The sequence below is a fragment of the Chlamydotis macqueenii genome, chromosome 1, assembly GCF_036417535.1.
Source record: "Chlamydotis macqueenii isolate bChlMac1 chromosome 1, bChlMac1.mat, whole genome shotgun sequence".
Classification (NCBI taxonomy): domain Eukaryota; kingdom Metazoa; phylum Chordata; class Aves; order Otidiformes; family Otididae; genus Chlamydotis; species Chlamydotis macqueenii.
Window position 1 is genome coordinate 8,598,301 of NC_141556.1, and position 23,885 is coordinate 8,622,185.

A 23,885-nucleotide genomic window follows, 5' to 3' on the forward strand; every position below is an offset into this window, starting at 1 on the left:
TGGAGCCTTTTGCTTTTGTTTAGCACTTCTTTGTTTTTCTGGTAATACAAGCTAACAGCCTCTTGAACTGGCGTCTCTTTATCAGCAGAAGAGCATCACAATTCAGAACATCAAGTGCTGCACTTGTGCCCTCAGGAGGGAGTGCAGAGGATGGGAAGATCAAGAAGATGAACCAGCTTATATATCTTTGAAAGGCCAAACAAGCACTGAGATGGAGTGAGGGTGTTTATCTAGGGGATGGGCTTTGCGTTCTCAGATCCTGCTGCTGGAAGCGGGAATCGGGCATAGGCGTCTCTTTTCGCCCTTACTGAAGAGGTTCAGGATATCATGACATTTGTCACATACATCTTACTGACTTGCGAGAAAATTATGTGCTTGGTGTATCTCACAGATAATAAGGAATGAAATCTCACCCTGCCTTCATGCCACACTGCAGTTCTGTGGAGTTATTTCAATGTAATGAAAAGGGAGAAATAAGTAGGACTCCAGAGATACTAATGAAATCATAGAATCATAGAATCATAGAATGGTTAGGGTTGGAAGGGACCTTCAAAGGTCATCTAGTCCAACCCCCCTGCAAGGAGCAGGGACATCCCTGACTAGGTCAGGTTGCTCAGAGCCTCATCCAGCCTGGCCTTGAACGCTTCCAGAGATGGGGCCTCCACCACCTTTCTGGGCAACCTGTGCCAGTGTTCTATAACCCGCATTGTAAAAAATTTTTTCCTAATTTCTAATCTAAATCTACCCCCCTCTATTTTAAAACCATTACCTCTCGTCCTAATACCCATCACACAGCATGTCAGTAGCAGTGACAGCATGAGTGCACAAATCCTGACCAGTCCTCTACTCCAGTCCTACTGTTAGCTGTTCCCTGAGTATTTCCCTACAGATCCCATTATTGCTGTGCCTGAGAGTCTCTCTTCAGGCTTTCAGCTAAATGGCAAGCGAAAATCTCAGTTGCTCTATGCTCCATCTGTAGTAAACAGCAAGGCATGTAGGGGCAAATCATACCTCACGTGGGCTGAACCGCAGTCTGTAAGTGCTGATCCCCTCCATTAACTGTAATCAGGGACTAACCAAAACTAATTCAAGTGCATAGGGTAAATGTCTAAAATTGCACAGTCCCACACCAATCGTATAAATGCACCCTATCATTTACTCAGACTGGTGTGTTTGAAATGCACCATCACCTGTTCCTGGAAGCAGGGAGAATACATTCAGGGCCATTTGTCAGATTTTTTTTTCATGGGAAGCTACAGGTTTATCCATGCCAAGCTCATCTATCTGTACCTTTGCTTTTCAGCAGGCGAGGCGTTGCTTAAATAGCTGTTTGTGTGTGTGCGATAACATGGTTATCACTGCTGTTGTACTTCTTCCTGACTCCTTTTGGTGGGTGTGGATCGCTACCTAAGCTAAGGAAGAAAGAAAATTCCCAATCTGACTTGGTTGCAGTCCACCTGATGGGCTGGTAGCTTCCATGTCATCCTCTCTCTGCACTGGGGATATGTTCTCACATTTGGAGCTGGAAATATGAGAGCATCAGTGATCAAATGTACCGTGCTGCATGGTCCTGAAATTGTATTAACAACACACCTAGAGACTTTCTTCAACCAGAAAAGAGCAAAGGTGAATTCTTGGTCCCATGGAAATCAATGACAAGACTTGTATGTATTAAAATTTGACACCTTTATGAAAGGAAGAAGGCATGGGAGATTTGCTGATTCTCTCACTACATAAAAATCACTAATCTGCTTTCAAAAATCATTGACATTAAAACATAAATTCACATTATAATGGAAGAACTGATCACAAAAATCCAGGTGATGAGCTAATCATGCTGTCAGCTAGTAAAAATATATATGGAGCAAAATAATTGGAAAAGAAATCAACAGGTTTTTTTAATGTTTTAAATTGTAAATGAAAATTAATGAAACTAAAGCTTGACAGAGTTTCAAAGGTTTCCATGTTGATTTTAAAACAAATTAATATCTGATTCAAAAATGAGCTTTCTGATTTCAAAATTGTAAAATAACAGGCTTTGAATACTTTTTTTTTTCAGCTTGAATAGATCCTTCTTTCTATTCATAAAAAGTACAGAAGATGTTTCAGTTAAAATGAAAATGAATTTTTCTGGCTGTATCTAAATGAAAATTTTCCTGGAGTTTTGGTCAAAGAAAATTATGGTTCTTTCGACTTTATGTCTAAATGCTGAGTGGGAAAATGCTTGGATGCTTAAAAAATCTCTACATGATAGAAAAAATGAGTAGAAATCATGTACTGGAACCAAGACTGCTTAGTGACAGACTAAGGTTGGACTCTATTGGAAACGTATGCATTTGAGCCCATAAAAATACCTGGAGTGCCATAAAAAGTTTAAAAATAGTTGAAGTTTAAGTTATTGAATTGCCTGCTCATTTAGGTAGGTTGTTACTGTCCTGAAGTGTCTCCCTGGCAGGAACAGAAGAACACTGTCCACCACTGCCATCTCAACTTCCAGTAATGCTCTTGCCGAGAGCATTACTTTTTTTGTATGTCCAAATCTATACTACCAGAACATGCCCAAACTCCTGCGTCCTCCTGAATCACCTCCTGGGGCACGAGTTAAGACATAGGACATAACTGGTCACATCCTCCTCCTTGATTTCCATGGTAAAGAAATCCAAGCATGTGGGCTGCAGGAAGCCCTGCTGTGCTCTAAACAAGTCATCTAACAGGATGCTGGGAGACCAGGGATCCTAAGGAGCTCTGCAGCGTGCACTGGGAGGTATGTCTACATGTACCCAAGAAAGTGAAGTACCTGGCTACACCAGCCATACCCCACGGGGAGTGAGAGAAGCTCTAGGGATGTAGTCAGTAGCACCTAGAGATGGTCTGAATCAAATGCTGAGAAGAATGCTGAAGGAGGGAAAAGTTCAAGCTCCAGTCTGACAGTTTCACACAGTTTCCAGTGTTATTAATATTGTACCATTATCGAGGGTCTCTTGGGACTGAGAGTACGTATCATACACGTATTTATCCTTCAGTTCCTCTTGGAGCTAGTTCTTGTACAAAGCACAGCATGATGTTTCCTTACTATCAATTTGGAGAGCTGAGAATATAACTTTAATAATACATAGAAATGCAAGCTCAGCCTAGATGCTTCAGAAGAGTTAGACATGTAACAACAAAAATACATGATGCTCTACACTTTACTTCTTTCCCCTGTAGATCTGTTTAGCCTTGCTATGGTGCAATATTAATAACAAACCTAAGCTCAGTCATATGTGATGGTAAAAACACAGAGATGTCATGTGCTGCGTAGTCAGTCCCATGAAGTTTGCTCATATCATTGCCAGATCATCCACTCTTTCTCCACAAGTCTCCTGCACACATTTAATCTAGCTTTTTATACTTTGCCATCAAGCCTAAAGATCTGTAACATAGGTAACAGCACTATCCAACATATTTAAATATTTTATACTGATCTGATTCTGTGGCAGGAATTATTGCTTTAGTATTGCAAGGACATCCTCTGCTGACCATGGTCCAGCTATTATGTAAATTCATAGCAAAATGAGGAAGAGAAGGCCAAGTCTTGGCATAGGCATAACAGGCGGCTGCCTAGTGTAGCAGGTGGTAAAGTGACCGTTGGCCTCCAAACATGTCCAGCTACAGCCAAACTGGCTGCAAATGAAATTGAAGTTGGTGCATGGAAGTTTAGAGGATGGAGGGTAACATTTCCAAGACCAGCTGCTGCCACCTCCACCTTTTCCTTCTGCTGGAAAACAGGAGGAGCATCGAGCTGTTTTTTTAGGGTTCTTGCCACACTCCCTGTCCTCCTTCTTTCTCCCTTCCTGTGACAGGGGTAGCCTTGCCTGGGTGCCACCCTGGTCTGAACTTCGATAACGCGTGACTGGGAATTCATCTGGCTCTTACTGTGACCAATGACCATGTCATTAATTACAGTGACATTCTCTATGTACTGAAAGAGAAGTTATTACCTGTAAAGTTTACTTTCAGGAGATAATCTTTGTACAGCTTCCTGCCATCCAGATGTTTCATGGCATCACAGAGTTTGGTGGTGTTTGGACACAGAGTTCGCTGCATTTTATGCAAGGCATGGGCCATCGCATACACAGCATTCACGACAAACATGATTTTGGATTCTTGCTCGTAGTTGGAACTGTTGATGGTGAAGTGCTTGTCACAGATCTTTTTATGTGGTTTCCGGTTCTGGAGATTACACTGGAATTTTTGCTCCCAGAAGTCCTTGAACCAGGGGTTGCGTCTGTTATTGTAAGGGCTGAGGCTTTGGAAATACCTGTCAAACTCTTTAACTGGATGGGAAGCAAGTTCCAAAGTTATTGCCCCGGAGGCTATATGCTCATTGCCCTTGACAATACTCTCTTGTGCTCCCCATCCGTCACTGGCAATCCAGGTAAAGGAAACGTTGAAGCGATTGGCAGCTGCAATGAGCTCCCGTGAGTCATCGCCTCTCATGAAGAGCACCACCACTCTGGCATTGGGTTTCTGGAGCAGCTCTCTGATCACACCGTCATAGGATTTCCTGATGTTGGACCGGCCCACTTTCTCAGACGTGGCAATGCAGATGTTGCGGAGGCGAGCTTCCTGCTCAAAGGCCTCGATCCCTGTCTCCCCGTAGTCTCCTTCCGAAGCAACTGTTGACACATAAGTCCAGTTGAAGTACCGTAAGATTTCAGCCATGGCTTTTGCTTGGTAGAAATCAGGGGGCACCGTCCGTGCGAAATAGTCGTAGCGGGATTTGTCGCTCAACTTGGCACTGGTGGAGGCATAGCTTATCTGGGGGATCTGGAAGAGTCTGAGCAAATTTGCTACCTAGAGAGAAGAGAGAGAACACAGATTTTAAAGAGTGATATTTATAAAACTGAGAAGAAAAATCTAGTGAAAGGCGTAAAAGATGGTTGTTAATAAGAGGTGTTCTGACAATTGCACATTATGGGTGTTGACAGAGGATGTTGATAACATTTTCTGGTGAGAACAGTGCACTGTGCATATGCAGAATAGCAGCTCTGCTGCCGAGTTAATTCCCACCATCCTACTGGGACTATAATGAACCTTTATTTGTGTTAAACTAAGTCTGTTCATACCAACAGCGAATTTAACACAAATGGTCAATATACTTCAGTCTCAGCCTGTCCTCCTTACTAAGGTCTGGGGATTTGCATGCCTCTCCTGTTCGTCATGTGAGTCTTCTTTGCCAGGATTCATTATATTTGATAATCAAATACACTAGTAAGATATAAATTTATATTTTATGCAAATATCACAGATACACATGTACAGGCCTTTCATAGATCTTTCCAACTCCACTTATTCAAGCTCTGAGCCCTCATCTCTCCTGCTTTTACTCTTTTAAACTCGTTTTTTCTTAGCTGTTCTGGCTACAGACCTCCTGAGTTGGAATATTGGCTGCATGTTAGTACTCCTCATGTGCTGCACAATGTCATGTTGACGTACAGCTTTTCCATTTTTTTTCTGTGTCCTTTGCTTAAATATTCCCAAATCTACTCCATTACTCTCATAAAAATGTAGTTCCTGATTATATCTGGAAAGATATGAAGAGAGGTTATGGCATTTTTTTCCTGTGATTGCTTCTTAAATGACAAAAGGAAGACTTTGGAGTTCTGCTCTTAGTGCGTGGAAGTTGTGTCTAGTAAATTAAATTTAAAGTTGATCTTGGAGTACAGCCTGACGAAACCATTTGAAAAGCAATATGTACTTGAGATTCCTAGGGGAAACTTATTAAGAATTGACCAATCAATTGATTTTTCACATTTTCCCCAAATATTTCTCTGACCACAGACTATGTCTGTGAGAGTTCAAAGGCAAAGGACTGTTTTGAAAAAAAATGTTGTAGAACAAGGCAAATTTTGAAGGCTTAGACGTCAGAAGCAAACAGACAGTCTGGTAAAAAAAGAAGCCAAAAGAATTTTGTTGCTTCCTGACAACACATATCTCTTGGGATTTTATAGACTTAGATTCTGTCTTTTCTGTAATGTAGACACTGGACCAGTCTCCTTCTGTGGTTCAGTCTCCCCATGTAAACTGGTGTAATCTCTTGTCTGGGCCACACTTTACTGCCTAACCGTATGTGCACAGTGCCTTTCACAATCTCCTGGGCTGGCTGAAACAGAGGGCTTAAGGAGACCCCTGTCCTCCTGTCCTTCTGGGGCACCAGGGAAGAGCTGGTGGGATGCCCTGGCATCTCAGGTCTCTGAATGCCTGTAGCTGGGTAGCTGAAGCAAATCCTCATAAAATAAACACCTGGGAGTGATTTATTTTAGTTTAAACTAAAATAAAACCTCTTCTATGCTTTGGAAGGAGTATCCTGACAGGGAGCTTGGGCTAATGTCCTGCGGTTTTGGCTATGGCACGTGGCTGGGAAGTGCTGCGGCTGAACAAGTTACCGTCCCTCAGGAAGCAGCTGATGCATCTGTAACCACTCTGCTAGGTGGTAACATGCATTAAACTGCCTTATGCTGGAAATACGAGATTTAAGTTCCATTGTGGTGATTTAAACTAACAGCTTTAAAGCAACGGGGTGGACTCAGAGGCTTATTTTGTCACTGAGGTGCAATGGATGCTCTGAGCATTGTTAAACCTCTGTGGCTTTGTAATGTTTGATTACCCACATATCCACACAGTTTGGTTCACGTGTCCTCAGTCAAAAAGAGCACTTTGATTTGGTAATATGAGTGTCCTTGGTGTAGCTATTCTGGAACACTTCTTGCAGAACGGTGTAAGCTGGAATTACTATTCTTGTCTCAGTTTATTCTAGCAGGAATAATTTTATTTGAGCTAAACCATAATAAGCATATGCACATATATCATTCTGCATTTCCCCCTCACAAATTGTCTAAGAGAAGTCCATTTTTCAAGCTAAAGCAGTGTTATTCAGTGTGTAGTCAAGCTTTCACCTCACAGGAAGATACTACTAAAAATACAGCAACTTTTCTATTTTTTTTAAAATTTATTTTAGTCTAAGCAGCGGGAACATCCATATGCAGGGAGCCAGAACTACACTCTCATTTCACAAGGGGGGCCCTGAGCCTTGAAGGTCACTGTACTGCTAGGGTCCCTGCAAACTGCCTGTGATTCTGCTTCCTGTGCTACGGGGAGAAGAATGCTTTCCTGTGGCAATGCTGTTTGACATAATACTCTTCACTGCAATGCTGTCCAGATGGTAGGTTTTTCACAGACCAAAAATTAGAAAAAAAAAAGAAAGTTTGATTGATCATAGAGGATAGTGATCAAATTGTCCCTAAGAGCTATGACTGATCATGGATCTCACTGAAGTTGTGTCTGTTATTAATTCAGATCAGGACACTCTTCTGGAAATTCTGAAATTGGAAATTTTCTGGAATATTATAATGTCTTGATTTTAGGGACTAATTTTTCAAAAGAGCTCAAGTCTCAGGCTATTAGCTGATGCAGTCAGTTTCAGAATGGTCCCTTTTTTCCCCAGCCATTTCCATGCTGATCTGAACATCTGATTGTGAAAATCAGATCCAGATGAAATGAGCAACAGGATAGAAGCGCAGGTACCAGGTTTTGGAGAGGAGCTAATATCTAAGGCTATCTCTATTTTGCAATATCTCAGTGTAATAGAGAACAGTGAACCAGAGTTATGTACACCGAGGATGAACCATCAGAGGAATACCTACACCGCAGGTCCATGCTGCCCTGAGGTGTGTGCTACAGCTTCAGAATTGCCGTGCAGATCCAGCTTTTGCTGAGTGAAATAATCTATTTTGGCAAAGCTCCAGGCAGCAATTTAATCAAGCCATGGTGCACGCAATTAGAGCCTGAAATCCATATGTTGGCACTTAAGTAGCAGTAGTAGCCTGGGTTTTTTTGGCTGTCAAAACCAGTGGGTTTTGCAGATGCTTAGCACCTTTGAAAATAAGGCTGGATGTTCCATTGCTGCAACCTTAAAACAGTGACTTGGCACAGCTTGCTGTGAACAAAGCATGTTGATATAGTCAGCTTCCAGCGTGCAGGGAAACCTTTATTTGCCCTCATGCTGCTGGGTTTATTAGTGTAGCTACTGTCCTCTGCTAAAGTGACCACTTCCCAAGCAAACCTGGCTCTCACACAGTTGCTAGGATGGTGAGTGATTCGTCAGGAGCTGCCCAACATGAGCACGACAGACAGTCCAGTGTGATCCGTGTCCCTCCATAGGGACAGACCACACCAGCAAACCCTGCAAATGAAGCGGCCAGAGCAGTTCTGGAGGAGACTGACATCCCTTTCACAGTATTGTAGCCACATCCGTCACTTGTACTTCTCTGTACCTCAGGGACAGTACAAATACTTGTGAGAAATTGCCAATGCAGTTTATAACACTGAAAATGGTTTCCTAATAACTTCTTACAAGAGGCAGCGAATTAGGCACAGCTATCAAACACGTGAATCTGGTTTCTGAGTATATAGATAAAAAGAAGAATTTTTTTTTATGATGAGGGTGGTGGAACACTGGAACAGGTTGCCCAGAGAGATGGTGGATGCTCCGTCCCTGCAAACATTCAAGGCCAGGTTGGATGGGGCTCTGAGCAACCTGAGCTGGTTGGAGACGTCCCTGCTCCTTGCAGGGGGTTGGACTAGATGACCTTTGAAGGTCCCTTTCAAAACAAACTACTGTTCTATAATTCTGTGATTCTGCATTTCTGACCATTCAAGAATCCTGATGATAGATGGGGTCAGGTAGGTAACACCTATGTCTCAGAAACTCATATATGGATTTGTCAAATTCCATCAAGCATTTTGCCTGTCCTCTGTAGGACTTTCTTTGCTGAAAGCAGGATTTATTCTCATGTTATTGGTTAAAATTTAACTTCTTAACAGCCCAGAGCTGCTACATGGGTTCTTTGCATGTGTACAAGGCTGGGGAGCACAGGAAACACCTTGAAAAAAAAAACCCTCAAGAGTGTTAGAACAGATAGGGTTTCTTCAATACAATACACAAGTGTGTATCACACATTTGTTTGACAAACGAGGCCCCTTCTTAGATGTCGGTGCTCTCTGCACTTTAAAAATTTTACCACGTGAGAATCTCATCATGCTTAACATGGCTTAATGAGTCTAATTTCACAGAGCTCCTTTGAGACAGGCAAGAGCTCCTGTGGCTGTTTTGATCAGACAGTAAATGAGGCTGCTGAGCAGAATGAGGCTGAGGTAAAGGATGTTTGTCTCTGTTGAGAAACTGGAGAAATCCTTGTCTCTCTGAATTGCAATCTGTCCTAACAAAAATTCAGTTGCTGCCTTTGGTCACCTGAAGGAGTCTTTCTGTTCATGAAGATAAGTTGCTTATCCAGATTCCTACAGCAAGACAGGACCTGAACTTTCATTTTGAAGAAATGTGCACTGCTGCCAGAATATGTTGTATGTAGTTCCTAAATGATGGTAATCTACAGTGTGGGCTTTTTGTTACTATTTGGGCAGCTGCGGGTCAAACTACAGCTAAAGCATTTGCTCCAATTAAAAATGATTTTTTTTTTCTTAAATCTAAAAATATTTCACCAAAATTTTGGCAGAAAATGTCATTTCAGAAATGTAGGAAAGAAACCTTGGTTCTGAATGGGCTGGAGTGTGGGTGTGTGATAAGTGGTGAGCATAAACCTCATATAAAGAATAAATGAAGTACCTGTCTCTAGTCAACTGCCGACACTGGCCTGTACACCCTCCCCATGCTCTCGGTTCCTGGGTTGTGGATTTCATGTCAAATTAGAACCTCCCTTCTTTAAATTTTTTAGCCATTTTCTTCCATCCTTGTCTGTGTATCTCAGTAAAACCTTAGCTCCGTCTTCTTGAACACCAGCCCATACATACTGAAAAGCTGATACTGGGTTCCCACCAAATTTTTGCTTCTCCAGGCTAAACTAATCCAGTTCCCTCAATATCTTCTTGTAGAGTATGTATCTCTGTATTTATTTAATCTTTCTTTTACTGGAGAACTCAAAGCCGGACATAGTATTCCAGATGTGGTCAAATGAGAATAGAATAAAAGAAAATAATAATTTCCATGTATCTACTGGATATGTTTCTGTAGATATAGTCCAGCATGCTCTGAGCCTACAATGCTGTCAGATTGCATCGTTGGCAATAAATATGAACAATACTGAAGAGGTAAGCTCCACCAAAACATTCCCTGTCCTCTTGGGATCCAGTGGGCTCAAAGGCACAGCTCTTACCTTGGGGACAGTGTGATCCAGTGTGACTGAGTTTGGGAACTTTTGATGTACTCACATGCTTTGGGAGTATTTGGGAGGGGGAGATGCTGGTAATGCAAATGCAGCTGCTCAGGTCAGACCAAAGAAAATGCTTCACTCCAAACTCTGATTTGTTTTCAAAGGGAAATTAGGAGCTTAAGTTCCTTACTGGTTCCAGAGCTGAAATATCTCTATCAGCTTGGAATGTCTTCTCTCCATTCCCCAATTTAAAACTGTGGGTGTCATGTCTAAGGTATTATAAAAAGCACTATGGAAGACATTCTCTGCACAGGGGCTGTGTCACCACCTGCAACAGAAAACGCTCATTTGGATTCAGCTGAACTTCAAGCTCTAACCCCAGGAATGCATCACCCGACATCCCCGTCCTTTTAATCAGTAAAATCAGTTGCAAGGAACTAAGCTAGAAGCAGCAAAGTTATTTAGGAGTCCCAACCTGTCTTGTACTCCTGTGTAATCTGACACATTGCAGGGCTGAAGCAGTGGTTTCCATCACTTTTTTTTCTCTCTTTCATATTGAGAGCTGTTTCCTTCTTAGTGAGTATTGTTCCTTAACAAAATTCCTTCCCAAAAGTAAATAACTCAGGAAAAAACAATTTATTACTGAACAAATAAAAATGTATGAGGTTTTTTGTTAGTAGGGGGAGGAGGGATGACAAGGTTGTTTTCAGCCTTGCTCTTCTGAAAATTTTGGCAATGAAGCTGGGAAAATATAGCTAAATATTTACAGCAGACTCAATGGTTGTCACATCCAGAGAAGCAATGTTTGAACAGTGAAATAATTGCATCTGTGAAATGAACATCAGAAACCGGGAATACTGTCAGAAAAACATTTAGGATTTCTGCAGAGGGCCCAGGATTTTGTTTTTATGTGTGTATCTTGTGTAATCAAAAACAAACCAAGAAGGACATGCAGAGAAACGTTGTACTCTGAGAGAAGATTTGTTTGGAAATATTTTTTTTTCTTTTTCCCTGCAGGGGATAGCACAGTGAGCTGTGCCATATGCACTCTGGCTCCATAGAGCATTAACTGTCGAAGTGAAGTAAGGTAAGCACTAAGTCAGCACACACAGAAAAGATCTGTGGAGAAGACCTTGCTTTGCACGATGAGTGCAGCTCTTCTCTGAGACTTGGTAAACTTGGTTGTGAGTGGCTCATGTCATGTTTACACACAATAAGACAAGGACTAGAACTGGGGTGGATGGTTCTGAATGCATGGAATGGCTTCTGAAGTTAAAAGAGCCATCATTGATAAATATGGTTATTTGAGACTCATTAACTGATGTGTAAATCCTAGTCAGAAGGGACAGAACAAGTGTGGGTGATGTCAAGATGCCCCTAACTAGTTCCTATTTTTGGCCACTTTCTCTTGCAGTTACATCCTTTACCACCTTAACATGGTAGGGCTCTGTGAAGGCATGAGTGAGTCACCCATCCCCATAAAATCGTGCTATCTCCATTTGGCAAAAGCAGGAATTACTCACACTGAAGAAGCAAAAAATCCCGAAGCAAAAAATCCCAATCCAAAAAATCCTACAAAGGAATCAGTTACTTTGGGATTTTCAAAGAAGCCAGCCAGAGGGAGGTATTCACGTTTCTTTGAAATCTCTAGGAAAGACATGTCCAGTGCTGTTTAGGCACTTTGAAAATCTCAACCTCGTGGCTGTTCAGTTTCAGAATGTGGGATAGAAACAGAGAGAGGAAGAAACAGCAAGGATCTGGCTGAGAGGTAGTAGAGGGAGGGAAAGAACAGAGATAAAAGAGGGAAAGAGTTTAAAGCAGGCACCAGGAAGTCAGCAAGTGCATCTGTAGCTTGAATGCTAGTGGTAGGTGGCCCGTCTCACGGAACAGATCTTTTAATAAGGATCAGGTTTAGTTTTACAAACACAAAATCACCAGAGGCTATCGCTGCACAGTTGAATGCAAAACTCCTCTACAAGCACAGCACAAATAGCACACGTGGTCTGTGGACCTTGGTGAGCCCCTGCAGCCCCCTGCACATCTCTCCTGTCCGTATCCCTGCTGGGTCCATGCGCAGGAGGACAGAGCCCCATACATTATGGAGGGTTTTTTTGCATGTAGTTCCTCTAAGGATTTTACACTGTTTTCAGTGGTTATGGAAGTCACAAGCTGTTAAGACTCTGGTTGGAAGATGGTTTATCCTTGGAGAAAGGAAATAGAGGTGATCAGCTTTCAGGCTCCATGAATCCTTGGCAGATTTGTGTGGCTAAGGAGAAATGACAGCCAGGAAAAGATTTCCACTAAATGAGAACATACTCTGAATTTCATGCCAGATGGTCACTTAGTAGAGAGGCCTTGGCTTTTGTGATAGTGATAATGTACCTTTAAACCTTCTCCAGTGGTTTTGCTATAGTTTGCTTGAGACACAGCAAGGAATTCAAAAGAAGACAGCTGGGTACTGGTTTCTATTTTTTTTTTTTTTTTTTTTTTGGATGAGGCTCTAAACTGGGAATAACTTTAATGACCATGATCTGGAAGTCTTGTGAGCTGGTAGCATAAAGGAAACTTTGCACAGGGCTGAAGACCTACATCAACACGAGTATAGTGGATGTGGAAATGCAAAGCCCCGCCCACCTAAGGGAATGTGTTAATGTTTATAAGAGTTCACTGCAGGGAATGGACTCCTATATATTTCAGAAGATGCGTCTAGTTTTCAGAAACAAAGAAGAACAAATCCAACACTTGAATAGTTGTATTCCTGCTTAAACATGCATATTCCTGACAGAGTTGACCTAAGTATTTTAAACACAGCATTTGGATTAGCTGTGCAGGTGCTCCTCTGTGAAAATGAACAATACTTTTTTCTTATTCTTTTTAAAATGTCATTGAACATCTCAGAGGAAAATGTGTTTGAAATTTCTGTTGTAAACTAGGAGAAAATAGATAATCTGATAACCAAATGAAAAGCCATGAATGCAAAATGAAGTCCTCCAAACTTTGGAGAATTCACCTTCTGATCTTAGATTCTGCTCAGGTCAGAATTTTATTTCATGAAAACAGTTTTTTTTTTTTACATGAGCTCTTCCATTGACTAAGAATCCTAGCTGTGCAGATTGGGCTCACTGCTAATTTAAACACAACATCTAAAAACTAATTATCCATATCATCATTAACGATAATAGCCTAGTCTGACCAGAAAATAATTAAGCATTCTGCATTCTCTTGTTGTTTTTAGTCTCTGCAAAAACTGCCTATTGCGCATACTGACTCAGTGGGGAAGGTGTTCTTTGCTGATTTACCAGCAAATTCTTTTTTTTTCCTTGATGGAAGGATAATGAAAGAAGCAGAAATCTGACAGCAGGAGCATCACGAAGTGATTTGGCAGACAGCTGTCCAGACAAAAATCTGGAGAGGGAGGGTGAAAGGAGGGGAAGAAAAGGTATTGAAATACAACAACAAATTCAAAGGAGGATTAAAAAAAAAAGCAGAAATAATTTCTTGTTTGAAGAGTATATAACATGGTTTATTTTAAGGCTAAGAAACTGCACTCTGGACATTATGATGTTTACAGCTCTCAAGCAAAAGATAAATGTTTGACAGGGCTACACCTGGAAGCACCCAGCACCCAAGTGCTGTTGGAAAGCATGAGGAGTGGGGGATGCTCAGCGGCACACGTGCGCCTGCTGAAGTGGTTTGACATTCAGCAGTGGTGTGATTCCAGTTGCTACTGGAGCTACTCTGTACAGATGACTGAAATTTGGTAGTCTCTTCTGACATGGCACCAAGATGCATGGCTTGAATGCTTTGAAGTCCTTACATCTTCAGGCTTGAGTATGCAATGTCTGTTATTCTTGACAAGGATTTTCTTTTGAAGCAGGAGTCATGACTGGCTATCTTAACAAGATGAGCAGAAGGAGTGAATGGCTTAATTAAAACTTCTCTAGTTGGTTGGAAATCTAGAGGAAAGCTAGAAAAGAAAGACTGAAGGAAGGCCAGCCCCCTGTATGTCAAGAGGAAGTAATCATCTTAATACTTCTTTCCTAGCTGGAAGGTGCTTGATGACTTATTGAATGATTTGTGAACCTATTTCTTTATTTTTCTGAAGAAATGTGTAAGTTTGAACAACTGTTGGCGGCTATTGGGAAGCTGTATAGGGTAATATTAGATATAACTATTGTTTCATCATCCCTCATTAATTTTGAAAAATGGGCGACATACAGATATATACACATACAATAATTTTTTCACATGTACTGAATGAGAAAGTCTTTTATCAGGGCTTCCAATTTCCATCTGACAGCTGCTCCAAACCTAGGCTTTTGGAATATGAAGAATCTGCTATGTATATTCAATGTGCACTACATCCAATCTGCTGCCTCAGATAAGAATTTGGACTTACGTCCGTGTTCACCAGAGACTGACTTCAAAGGGACAAATTGACAGATGTTGTGCAAGAGGCCCCAGGCCATTATAGAAGAGTGGTGTGGCTGCCTCAGGGTTTCTTGGAGGGAAGGAAATATCTGTACGATTTCCTCAGCTGTAACTACTTTTATGGATGTGTCTTTTAGGCTACTTCATGTTCTTTGGACACACTTGAATTTAGGGTGGACTGAGAAACAGTCTACCTTGCCTACAAGGTAGAGCAAAACCACTGCCACTTCTCCATCGGTAGAGTAGGGTAAGCATAGGATGTTTCAAAATATTTTACCAGCCTTGAGATACTTGCAGGTCTGGGAATTTTTGAGACAGAATCTTTACAGATTTTCCTGATGTGTTGTAGTCACTTCTTGAACTTACTTAATTTTTAGCATCCACAACAACCTGCCATTTGCTGGTTTCACTTGATGTACCCTTTCTCTGATTGGAAAGGACAACGGGTAATGACTTCCTTAACAGTTTGTGTTGCCCAGGGTTTTGTAGCTATCGTTTCTCCTCTTCAGGTGTCTCTTTTCCAGTCCTGGAACTTACTTGTTCTCCGTGGTCCAAGTGATCAGACCCACATAACCGGTGAAGGCTATATTTCTGCCGTGCTAGCTGGTCCACAGTGGGACAAAACCACTCCTAGTTTGAAAGATGACTCAGATTCTGCTCTGCAGAAACTATCCTCCTGTGGTATGGATAACCACTTGCCCATGTGTCCCTTACTATGAATACACAGACAAGCCACACTCTGGAATACAAAGGGGAATAAAATGTGATTTGTTGAAATACTACTTCTGTGCTCATGCATGTCTGATGGAAGCTGGCTTTGCTCCCAAGCTGATGGGATTTAATGCCTTGACAAGAGCAGAAGCCAGTTCCCCAATGTAATTGTGACTGAAACGAGCACTGGATGAACTCTTGGCCTGTTTATGAAACAAGTAAATGAAGCTCCCTGAGCTTTCTGTCACTACTAGGATGGTCTGCAGTACAGAAGAACGTTTTTCTCCTTTGACATTGATCCAATAATTAGGGTCTGTACTAAGTCTGGAAAAACCATATTGCTCATCATACTCCAGTGGCCTATTTCAGTCATGTCCAGCACTGTACCTTTCAAAGGCAGGGTACCTTTGAAAACCTGCAGCTGACCATTAGGAAATACTAGACGTAAGGTCATAGCCTGCTTGAATCTGGGCTTAAGACACTATTAACTTGTGGTTATGAGTGATGTGGATTGGCTTATTTAACTTAACCCAAAATAATGAGATAGATGTAGATTTGGTATATTCAGTGAAGCTAGGGGACGTTTTTGCTTGTGGATAGTGCACCCTGGCAGTGGTAGGTACCTTCAGAACATCTGAGGCTGCCCTGCCATAGGAGTATCTGCTCTGGAGAGGAGAAATACAGAATTTCTGCTAAAAAAGAGGGCATATATGTTCTTCATGTTCATTTAATAGAAAAAAAGTGCTAAGGATTTAACGTTTTATCATGAATTTATAAAAAATGGAAGCCAAGACCAAAAGGATTCAACATTATGTTTAGCCCCTTGCAACTGAAACCAAACTTGCAATAAACCCACATTTGGAAGGATATATGGAACATTTAACCCACCTGTAACTTTACACCTTTGCAAGCCATTAAATACTCTCCAACACCCTACTGAGACCCTATTTGGGCACAATATTTTACAACCAAAAGCTGCAGCTACAATGTGCCAGAAGAAGGGAGTAAGATATACTGAGGGCATCTATCTTCTGTGCTGGACTTCTGACAGTGCTTGCACTGCACTCTGCCTGGCAACATTTCCTGGCAACTGTCTTAGTATGAACTATATACGGAAACAAAAGGAAAGACAGCAAATATAGAATCCATTCAGAAATTATACTGCTTGCATGGGATATTTGAGACCTTGCCCACTGAAGACATCAGAATAGTTTTCATTGGCTTCTGCATGCTTAATTAGACACTAAAAACTTGCAATTGTTTGGTCAGGTGTATTTTAAGTTTCTGGCTTAATTTTCCATTTTTACTTTATTTCAGCTTGGAACTAAGATAAGGATTTCTTTCCTCATTTTAAATGTCTGTTGCTTAAATGACAAATACTATGTACATGCAGCATGGCAGGCATACACATATTCAGAAATATAGGTGGTATAATTTATTATTGATGTGAAAGCAGAGATCTGAACTTAGAGTTGTAAAAGTCTCATGAAATGCTAAGTTCAAAGTAAATACTGGGACTTGTGGAAACTTCAGATGCCCTCTGAATATACCATAACTAGAGGAAGTGGACAGCCACCAGAGGTTTAAACTACAACAAATGTTTTAAAGAGTGAATCAAACTAATATAAATCCAGTAAAAACTATACGCTTGGTTGACCCCTAGGGTAAAGTAATCGAGCTAAGATTTGCTTTATTAACAGCAGTGGTTCTTTCACAGGAACTGCAGACAAATAATTCTCACCTGATGGGGCTCCTGTGACTTACCTGTATGGAGACGCTGCTATAGGAACCACCTATGACTCCTGCAATGAGTAGCGGTAAGTTCTCTTGAATGGCATATGAGCCGTCAGGGCACATATACTCTGTTTCGTCCACTTTCGTCAAAGATGCCCTGACGAACTCCAAAGACTGTTCTAAGGCATACGTATCCCTGGAACATGTGTCCAAGATGTGAACTCCAAGCTTAATTCCTGGTAGCAAGTAGTTGTCTTTGTTGATTTCATCAATGGCAAACAACATGGCCTCCAAGCGCTGGATGCCTCGGTCTTCATTGATTCTCCCACATTCTTCTATCCCTGTGCCTTTTTCGTTGATTGGGAATAAGCCACCTAAGACCAGGTCTCCTTCTATCTTAATTTCCTTCCTTACAAAGCTGTGGTCACTTAGGGAAAGGAAAACTCCTTTGGAAAATAAAGCTAGCGCAAGGACTTGGAGTCTGGTGAACATCTTCATTGGTCCTGTTTTAGCAGCTCTAAACAACATTGGTGGGAGTAAAAGTTGTCTTCAGTCCTTCTGATCCATTGTTGAATTTGAAGTGCTGTCCCATAAGCCAGTGAAGAAGAAGCCAACAAGTCTTTCCACTGGACCTCTGAAAAAGACATGGAAGGAATTAGAAAAGGCAAAAGGAGAAGTGAGCTGTCACAAAACTCTTATCAATAAAACATTCAAAAGCAATGTTAAGAGATTGCTGGATAGCATGGGAAGTAAGAAATGCATGTCTTGTGTTGTCATAGAGCACCTTATTCCACTGGCTTCATAACTGATTACAAGCTAAGCATCTACTATGACAGCTGTGCACAAAGACCACAGACATGCAGGGCATTACATCCGATGTTTGCTACTGCTCAATAATGTTTTACATTTTGCAAGGACAGAGACCACTTCTGACATTTTTCTCCTACCATCCTCTCTTATTCCATCCTCTCTTTCTGAGCCTTAGGTATTCTCATTCACTGTGTCTCCATCTGCTCGCAGCCTTCCCTTAAGCACTTAAACACTCTACTTACTATTCCTTCAGCTATCGCACTGTCACAGTGTTATCTCCTTGCTGTTAATTTTTGCTGAACAAGCATTTGGCCTTCAGATCCAAAGTCTCTTGCTGAAGCCCACCTGACCTGCCTTCCTTTACTAGACTGCTCACCTGGTGCAGGCAATGAGAGGATGGGAGAAAAACCTTGGTGCTTTACCTCTATATGTGGGCTGTGACAAAGGTTTGAAACACAGGAGAAGCCCTGTTCTGCTAGGTGGGAACTGAAGTCTGTATCTGCAGTAGAAAAGCAACCAAGTCCACATCATGCCATTTAACTCTTAATATGCTCCCTGGGATGGTTTTGACTCAGGTCAACCAGTGCTCTTCTAAATGGTGCCTGGGCATGGTTCACGGGCAAGCAGAGACCATTCCCAATAAACGTTTTCAATGTGGTCACAGTATTTCAGCCATTTCATGCTGGCTGACGTCACCAGCAGAGAATAGTCCATGGTTCATTTAGTTATTTGCACTGCAGTTCTGCAAGGCACTTTACTAAGTGACCTACCAAGGGTGACTATTCTATGGAAGACCTGGCTCTCCGTCAAATGCCTTAATTACAAAACCATCCCTCCTTAAGGCACAAAAGATTCTCTTGCAAGCAAATTAAGTTGTAAAAAGAAAAAAAGAGAGAGGAAAGAGGAAATGAAGAGACACGACAAGGAGGAGTCTTGTACTTGATGTTTGCTTAGGGCATGAAAATGCTTACAGCTGGACTTGCTCTCTTTAATGTTAACCACAGTTCAGTGCTCAGATCAAGGGGAGAACAGGGCACTGATGTATGTACTTAGGATACAATTTTACTCTCACTAAGGTCAAGACATTTTACCAATGACCTTAAAAGGAGAAAAATCAAGCCTTACAGTAACGATCATGTTGTAAAAATTTTGTAAATATATATGCATACACAAAGCCTATTTATGCAATATAGATGCATGATTTGTCCATAGGCTGCTTGTCAATATCTCTTCAAATATGGTAAAGTGGCTGCCTTTATCTCCAAATCCTCAAATAAGTCAAGGTAATATTTAAATAAGTCGTTTTAATAATTCATTCTTGTACTTATATCTTCCTTAACAGAGTGTATATTATTATTACAGTTTCAGGTTATTTATAATTTAGAAATGCTAACATAAAGAAATTGAAATAAGCAACAATTAAGATTTAGTACGGAATGACGGATGAGCATGCTTATTGCAAGGCAGTTGTTTATCCTGATACAATCTCAATGTTACTGTACCAAACTGTGTGGAAGGCTAGCTTCTTACTCGTATTTAGTCCAACATTGTTCTCTCATAAATCAGTAATGTGTCAGATGCTCTGTTAAAGGTCTTACTCTGCAGTCCTAGTAACACGTGTCTAGTCTGAGCTGCAGGCTGTCTCAGCAGGATTTTCCATTCAGAAATAAAGGATATGTCAGTGGAAAACAAGCTTCATCATCCCTCAGTGATCTATAAGTAAGATAGTTTGCTGATCACCTGTGGTTTATTAACCAGGTCCAGAAAATATATTTTATGGTAATGTTAGAAGGACTAATGAAGTCACTGTATTCAGAAGTACTTTCTGTGTCAGACTTAGTGCTATAATTTACCGAATATTATTGAAGCGTGTACAGGTCGTATAAAATGGTGATATTATTCCATTGCACGTAATTATCAGACAAAAAGCTGACATTTATCACGTAAATGGTTGTGTGGTTGATAATTCAGCTGGACTGACTTCCACTCCTCTCATCACTAATCCGCCATTTGGGTAATAACAGGATTTGGGATTTTTTTTTTCTTTTAATACAATTTTATTTATTTCTGTAGCTTCCATCACCACTGTATCTCAGCAAATATTCATACATTTATCCTTAAAATACTGGTAAAATATTTATTTTCCCTGTTTTACACTTGGGGAAAAAGAGGCACAGAAAGATGAAATGAGATTCTCAGAAGAATCTAAATTCAGGTTTTTATTTGCTTGGCACTCACAATGACTATCAAACTTTGAAAAGGTCTCTGGTTTCCTTTAGGAACTAAAGAACATGCTTTCAACTGTGCCCTGCACCCCCTGGTTCCCACTGAGGCACTGACTCCGAAAAATTTCCTAAGCAAGCTGATGTCTCTTCCAAGCCTGTTCTTCAATGATTTACCTAAGGTCATCAGCACAGCCAAGAATCAAACTTTGATCTTTTCCAGTGCTCCTCTCATACTTTAATGACGAACATTCCTTGTTTCCCATTGCTCCTTCTAAATTTTATGTGAGTCTTTTATAGGGCTATATTAAACCCAGCCTGTTTTCGATGGCCCTTCAACCCCACCAAGAACAACTTTGCTGAAGAAAAGGCTTGTAACAGGGTCCTCTGTAAGGTTTTCTAAAACTTATCTGGGGCATGCCTAGAGCTACAGTGGCTTTACCCTGAAGAGCAAGAAGGTTGTTCTCATCCCTCTGACTCCTTCACAGCTGCTGCTTGCTGCAAATGGTGCCAGCTTCCACCTGAGACATCTGTGTCTCAGGGATCTATGTGTCTCTGATACATCAACAATAAAGGCCTAGAAAGGTACTGAAAATTGTTTCGACCTTGCACATAAAGAGTGTATGTAGAATGAATGATGCTATAGAGAGAACTGATTTTCCCCGCAAAGAATGCAAAAGATCTCTACATTTTATCACTTTAGTTTGTTACAGTGGCTCTGCTGAGGGAAAACAAAATCAGTCATGACACAGCAGAGGATCAGTCCCAGCAGAAGTCAAGGAGCAACTGAAGAAGGTGAGGACTGGGAATAGGCGTGACCATTTCTCTGCTTCCTTTCTGCTTTTGTGTTAAGAGTATCCATCTGAAGGTCTCCAGGGATATGAAGAGAGGAGATGGTTGGAACCCCACCTGGGTTGGTGATGACTCAGTCCCATGATCCTGCTGTATCTGGGGACACACTGCTTGGTAAGGGGTGCCTGCAGGTGGAGGGCACCCACCCACACCAACCATCCTAGCCTCCCTGCTTGGCAATTCCTGTGAAACTCTGAGATTTTCACAGAGGCTTTGAAACTGTAGGGAGACACCATGCATGCAGAATCCTGCTTTCCAGGAAAACATGATCATCATATCTTGCATGTTCAAATCCTTTTTTTTTTTTTATAAATGGGAGACCAAGAATACATCAGTGAGAAGCAAGTGTGCTTCTCTCCTTCACAGACTTGGTAGCCCATGCACTGCTGCCCATGTAGCAGCATCGCAGTGTCCTACCAAGGAATGAGGGTACTGTGCACAGGTCGGTGAGAGGAGGCATTGACATGAAGGCTGGTTTGTCAGGGGAGGTTTCCCCTTCGGGCTGTGAGGGAGGGATGCTTTCAGAAGCAATAGCTTTCCTGGGATGGGACTCTTGAAAGGAGCTGTGAGGCAGATTTGGGTGGCCGGTGAGCAGGATCACTGTGGTGACACTGAACAGACATCTTGATGTGAGGAAGGGAGGTTATTTTAGAGCAGCTCACAAAGATGGGCTAGCAACTCAGTTTCTCTCCTGTTCTCTCTGGCATGCACCTCCCACATGCTTTCTCTGCAGCTTGCGTAACTCAAGAAAATATACATACAAACATTTCCTACCTATTCCAGGCTAATACAGCCCATATTCCTCCCCTTAACCACGGTGAAGGTATCACTCCAGAATCGAAATTTGCCATTTCCTACCAGAATTGATTTCACTACACTGACCACGCCAATTTGATTTTGCATTACCTTCTTTTACTAAAAGCATGTTTCTGGGACATTTCAAAAAGAAGTACCTGTTGATGAAGCTGAAATTCTTTCATTTTTCATTTGTATTTAATGCTTTAACTCCAGCTAGAGGCGTGGTTACATTGTTCTAGGTGTTCAGTCAATACTAAAAATATGCACGCTCCAGCCCAGTAGGCTTTCGATCCCTGGTGGAAATAGATGTGGAGCCTAGGTGTAGAAGTGATCCAAATATCAAAACGAAAACAAAACAAAACAAAACACAAACAGGCAGAAGGAGAATGGTTTCCATGTCTGGATCAGAAGGCTTCTGCTAGCACTTCCCTATGTGAACTTGTGAAACACCTTTGCTTGGCACTCCGGAGTCCCTTTTCTTTCCACCAGCAAAGGTCCACAAAGTAAAGCTACATCTGCTCTTGGGGGACACTGTCAGCACTACCCTCAGTAAAAGCAACTCATTTACTTGTCTTAAATGGCAGCTGTGCTGCACTTGTTGAAAATAACCTTGCCTCTTCATCTGAATAATCAATTTTGGTGGAGTATTTCTGTGCTTGTAAAAATTTGACTGCACAGATCCAATATTTCTTGGTCCATTTACTGAGGATGTGCACATTCTTGTTTCTGTGAAAGCTACCAGAATGGGAAAGAGGATGTCTGTGTTTTCCACATTCAGTATCCCATTGATATAATCTCCAAAACAAAATCTGTCTTTTATGACTTCCAGGGCTATATTCATATGACAGCTCTGGTCTTCTGCAGGATTTCTGGTTTCAGCCCACAGAGTAACTTCACCTGTGCTACCATTTCAGGAGTGAATTCTTATTAGGCTAAGTGTCTTCAGTCTATTTTTCTAGGTGTCAAACTCCAAAAAGAAGTGCAGTTGAATCTTTCATTTAGTTAGATGACTGGAAAGTAGAGTATGATTGTTCATCCATCAATGACAATTTTGCTGATACTTTCCACCATATCAGTGGGCATTGGCAGTCTATCCAGTAGTTGTAGACCTTCCAATTTTCTACTTTTAAGGATGGAATAGGAGACTTTATTGAGAGCTGAGGCACCTCAGATCTCCTAGCTATTTTTCAATGCCATTAGCTAACAAATAGGACAATCTACACGACTGGGCTAAAACTCTGGAGGGTTTTCCTCTCATCCCTACTACGTGCTATACACTAAATACCCCCATATCTGTTCCTCTTTGCAGTATTTTTCAGGGCTCATCTGTTTACCCAGCTTTCTGAGAAAGGATGCCACAAGAGCTGATGTGGGTGGTGGAGAAGATTATGTTTAGTTTTATTGTGGGTGGATCCCTCTTGGCAGTCATGGATTTTTACTGCATTATTCAGGACTATTTTGTGATATTGTGGTGCCTGAAGCCATACGTCAACTTCTCATCACCTACTACCCTTAGTGGACTTTCTTTGGATGAGGCCTGGGCTCAGCAGAAGGTCACAAGGAGGTCCCCCACCCCTGTGCTCTTGTGGTACATCACAACAGTGAAGTTAATAATTCCATCTATCTCCAAGATAGTTCTATCTATCTCCTAGATAGTTCTATCTATCTCCAAGGACATCCCATCAGAGAGATATCTTTCCCCGAGCCCTTGCTATGCCCTACAAATCTTATCCTAGGGAAACACATTTCTAAACCAATTCTAATCTTGGCTCAAAATTCTAGTGCATCTTTCGAGACTGATACAAGTTAAATGCTATGATTTCTTTCTCTCAGAGATCATGGATAACTTGCACAGAAGCATTGCTCATCCAACACATTTGGCACATTTATATGGGCTCTGCCAAAACTTGACCTTAATGCCAGATGAGAACTGCACTGTGAGATAAGATGTCTCACTTTGTTGGAAAAAAGTGATGGACAAGCTTGAGTCTCCTTACCAATTATAATTAGAGATGCTGGCACCTCTGGAAGAGAAATATTTGTAAAGGAACCCAAGCCTTTCAGTGACAGATATATGCCAGGTACATAAATTGCTCACATCCTGATTCTAGCTGGCTGA

At 41.4% G+C, this 23,885-nt stretch overlaps 1 protein-coding gene across 5 annotated transcripts in view; it reads right to left on the reverse strand.

Annotated features, from left to right (window-relative positions):
• GRM3 (glutamate metabotropic receptor 3) overlaps positions 1-23,885 on the reverse strand; it is a 109,821-nt gene that overhangs the window by 30,290 nt on the left and 55,646 nt on the right. For all 5 annotated transcript variants that reach the window (XM_086745483.1, XM_086745488.1, XM_086745495.1 and 2 more), the window contains 2 exons: positions 17,115-17,718; positions 3,981-4,836 (listed from right to left, as the gene is read on the reverse strand). In XM_086745483.1, coding sequence (XP_086601609.1) covers positions 3,981-4,836; positions 17,115-17,612 — 1,354 coding nt within the window. In that variant the 5' untranslated portion in view covers positions 17,613-17,718. The remainder of the gene's footprint in view (positions 1-3,980; positions 4,837-17,114; positions 17,719-23,885) is intronic.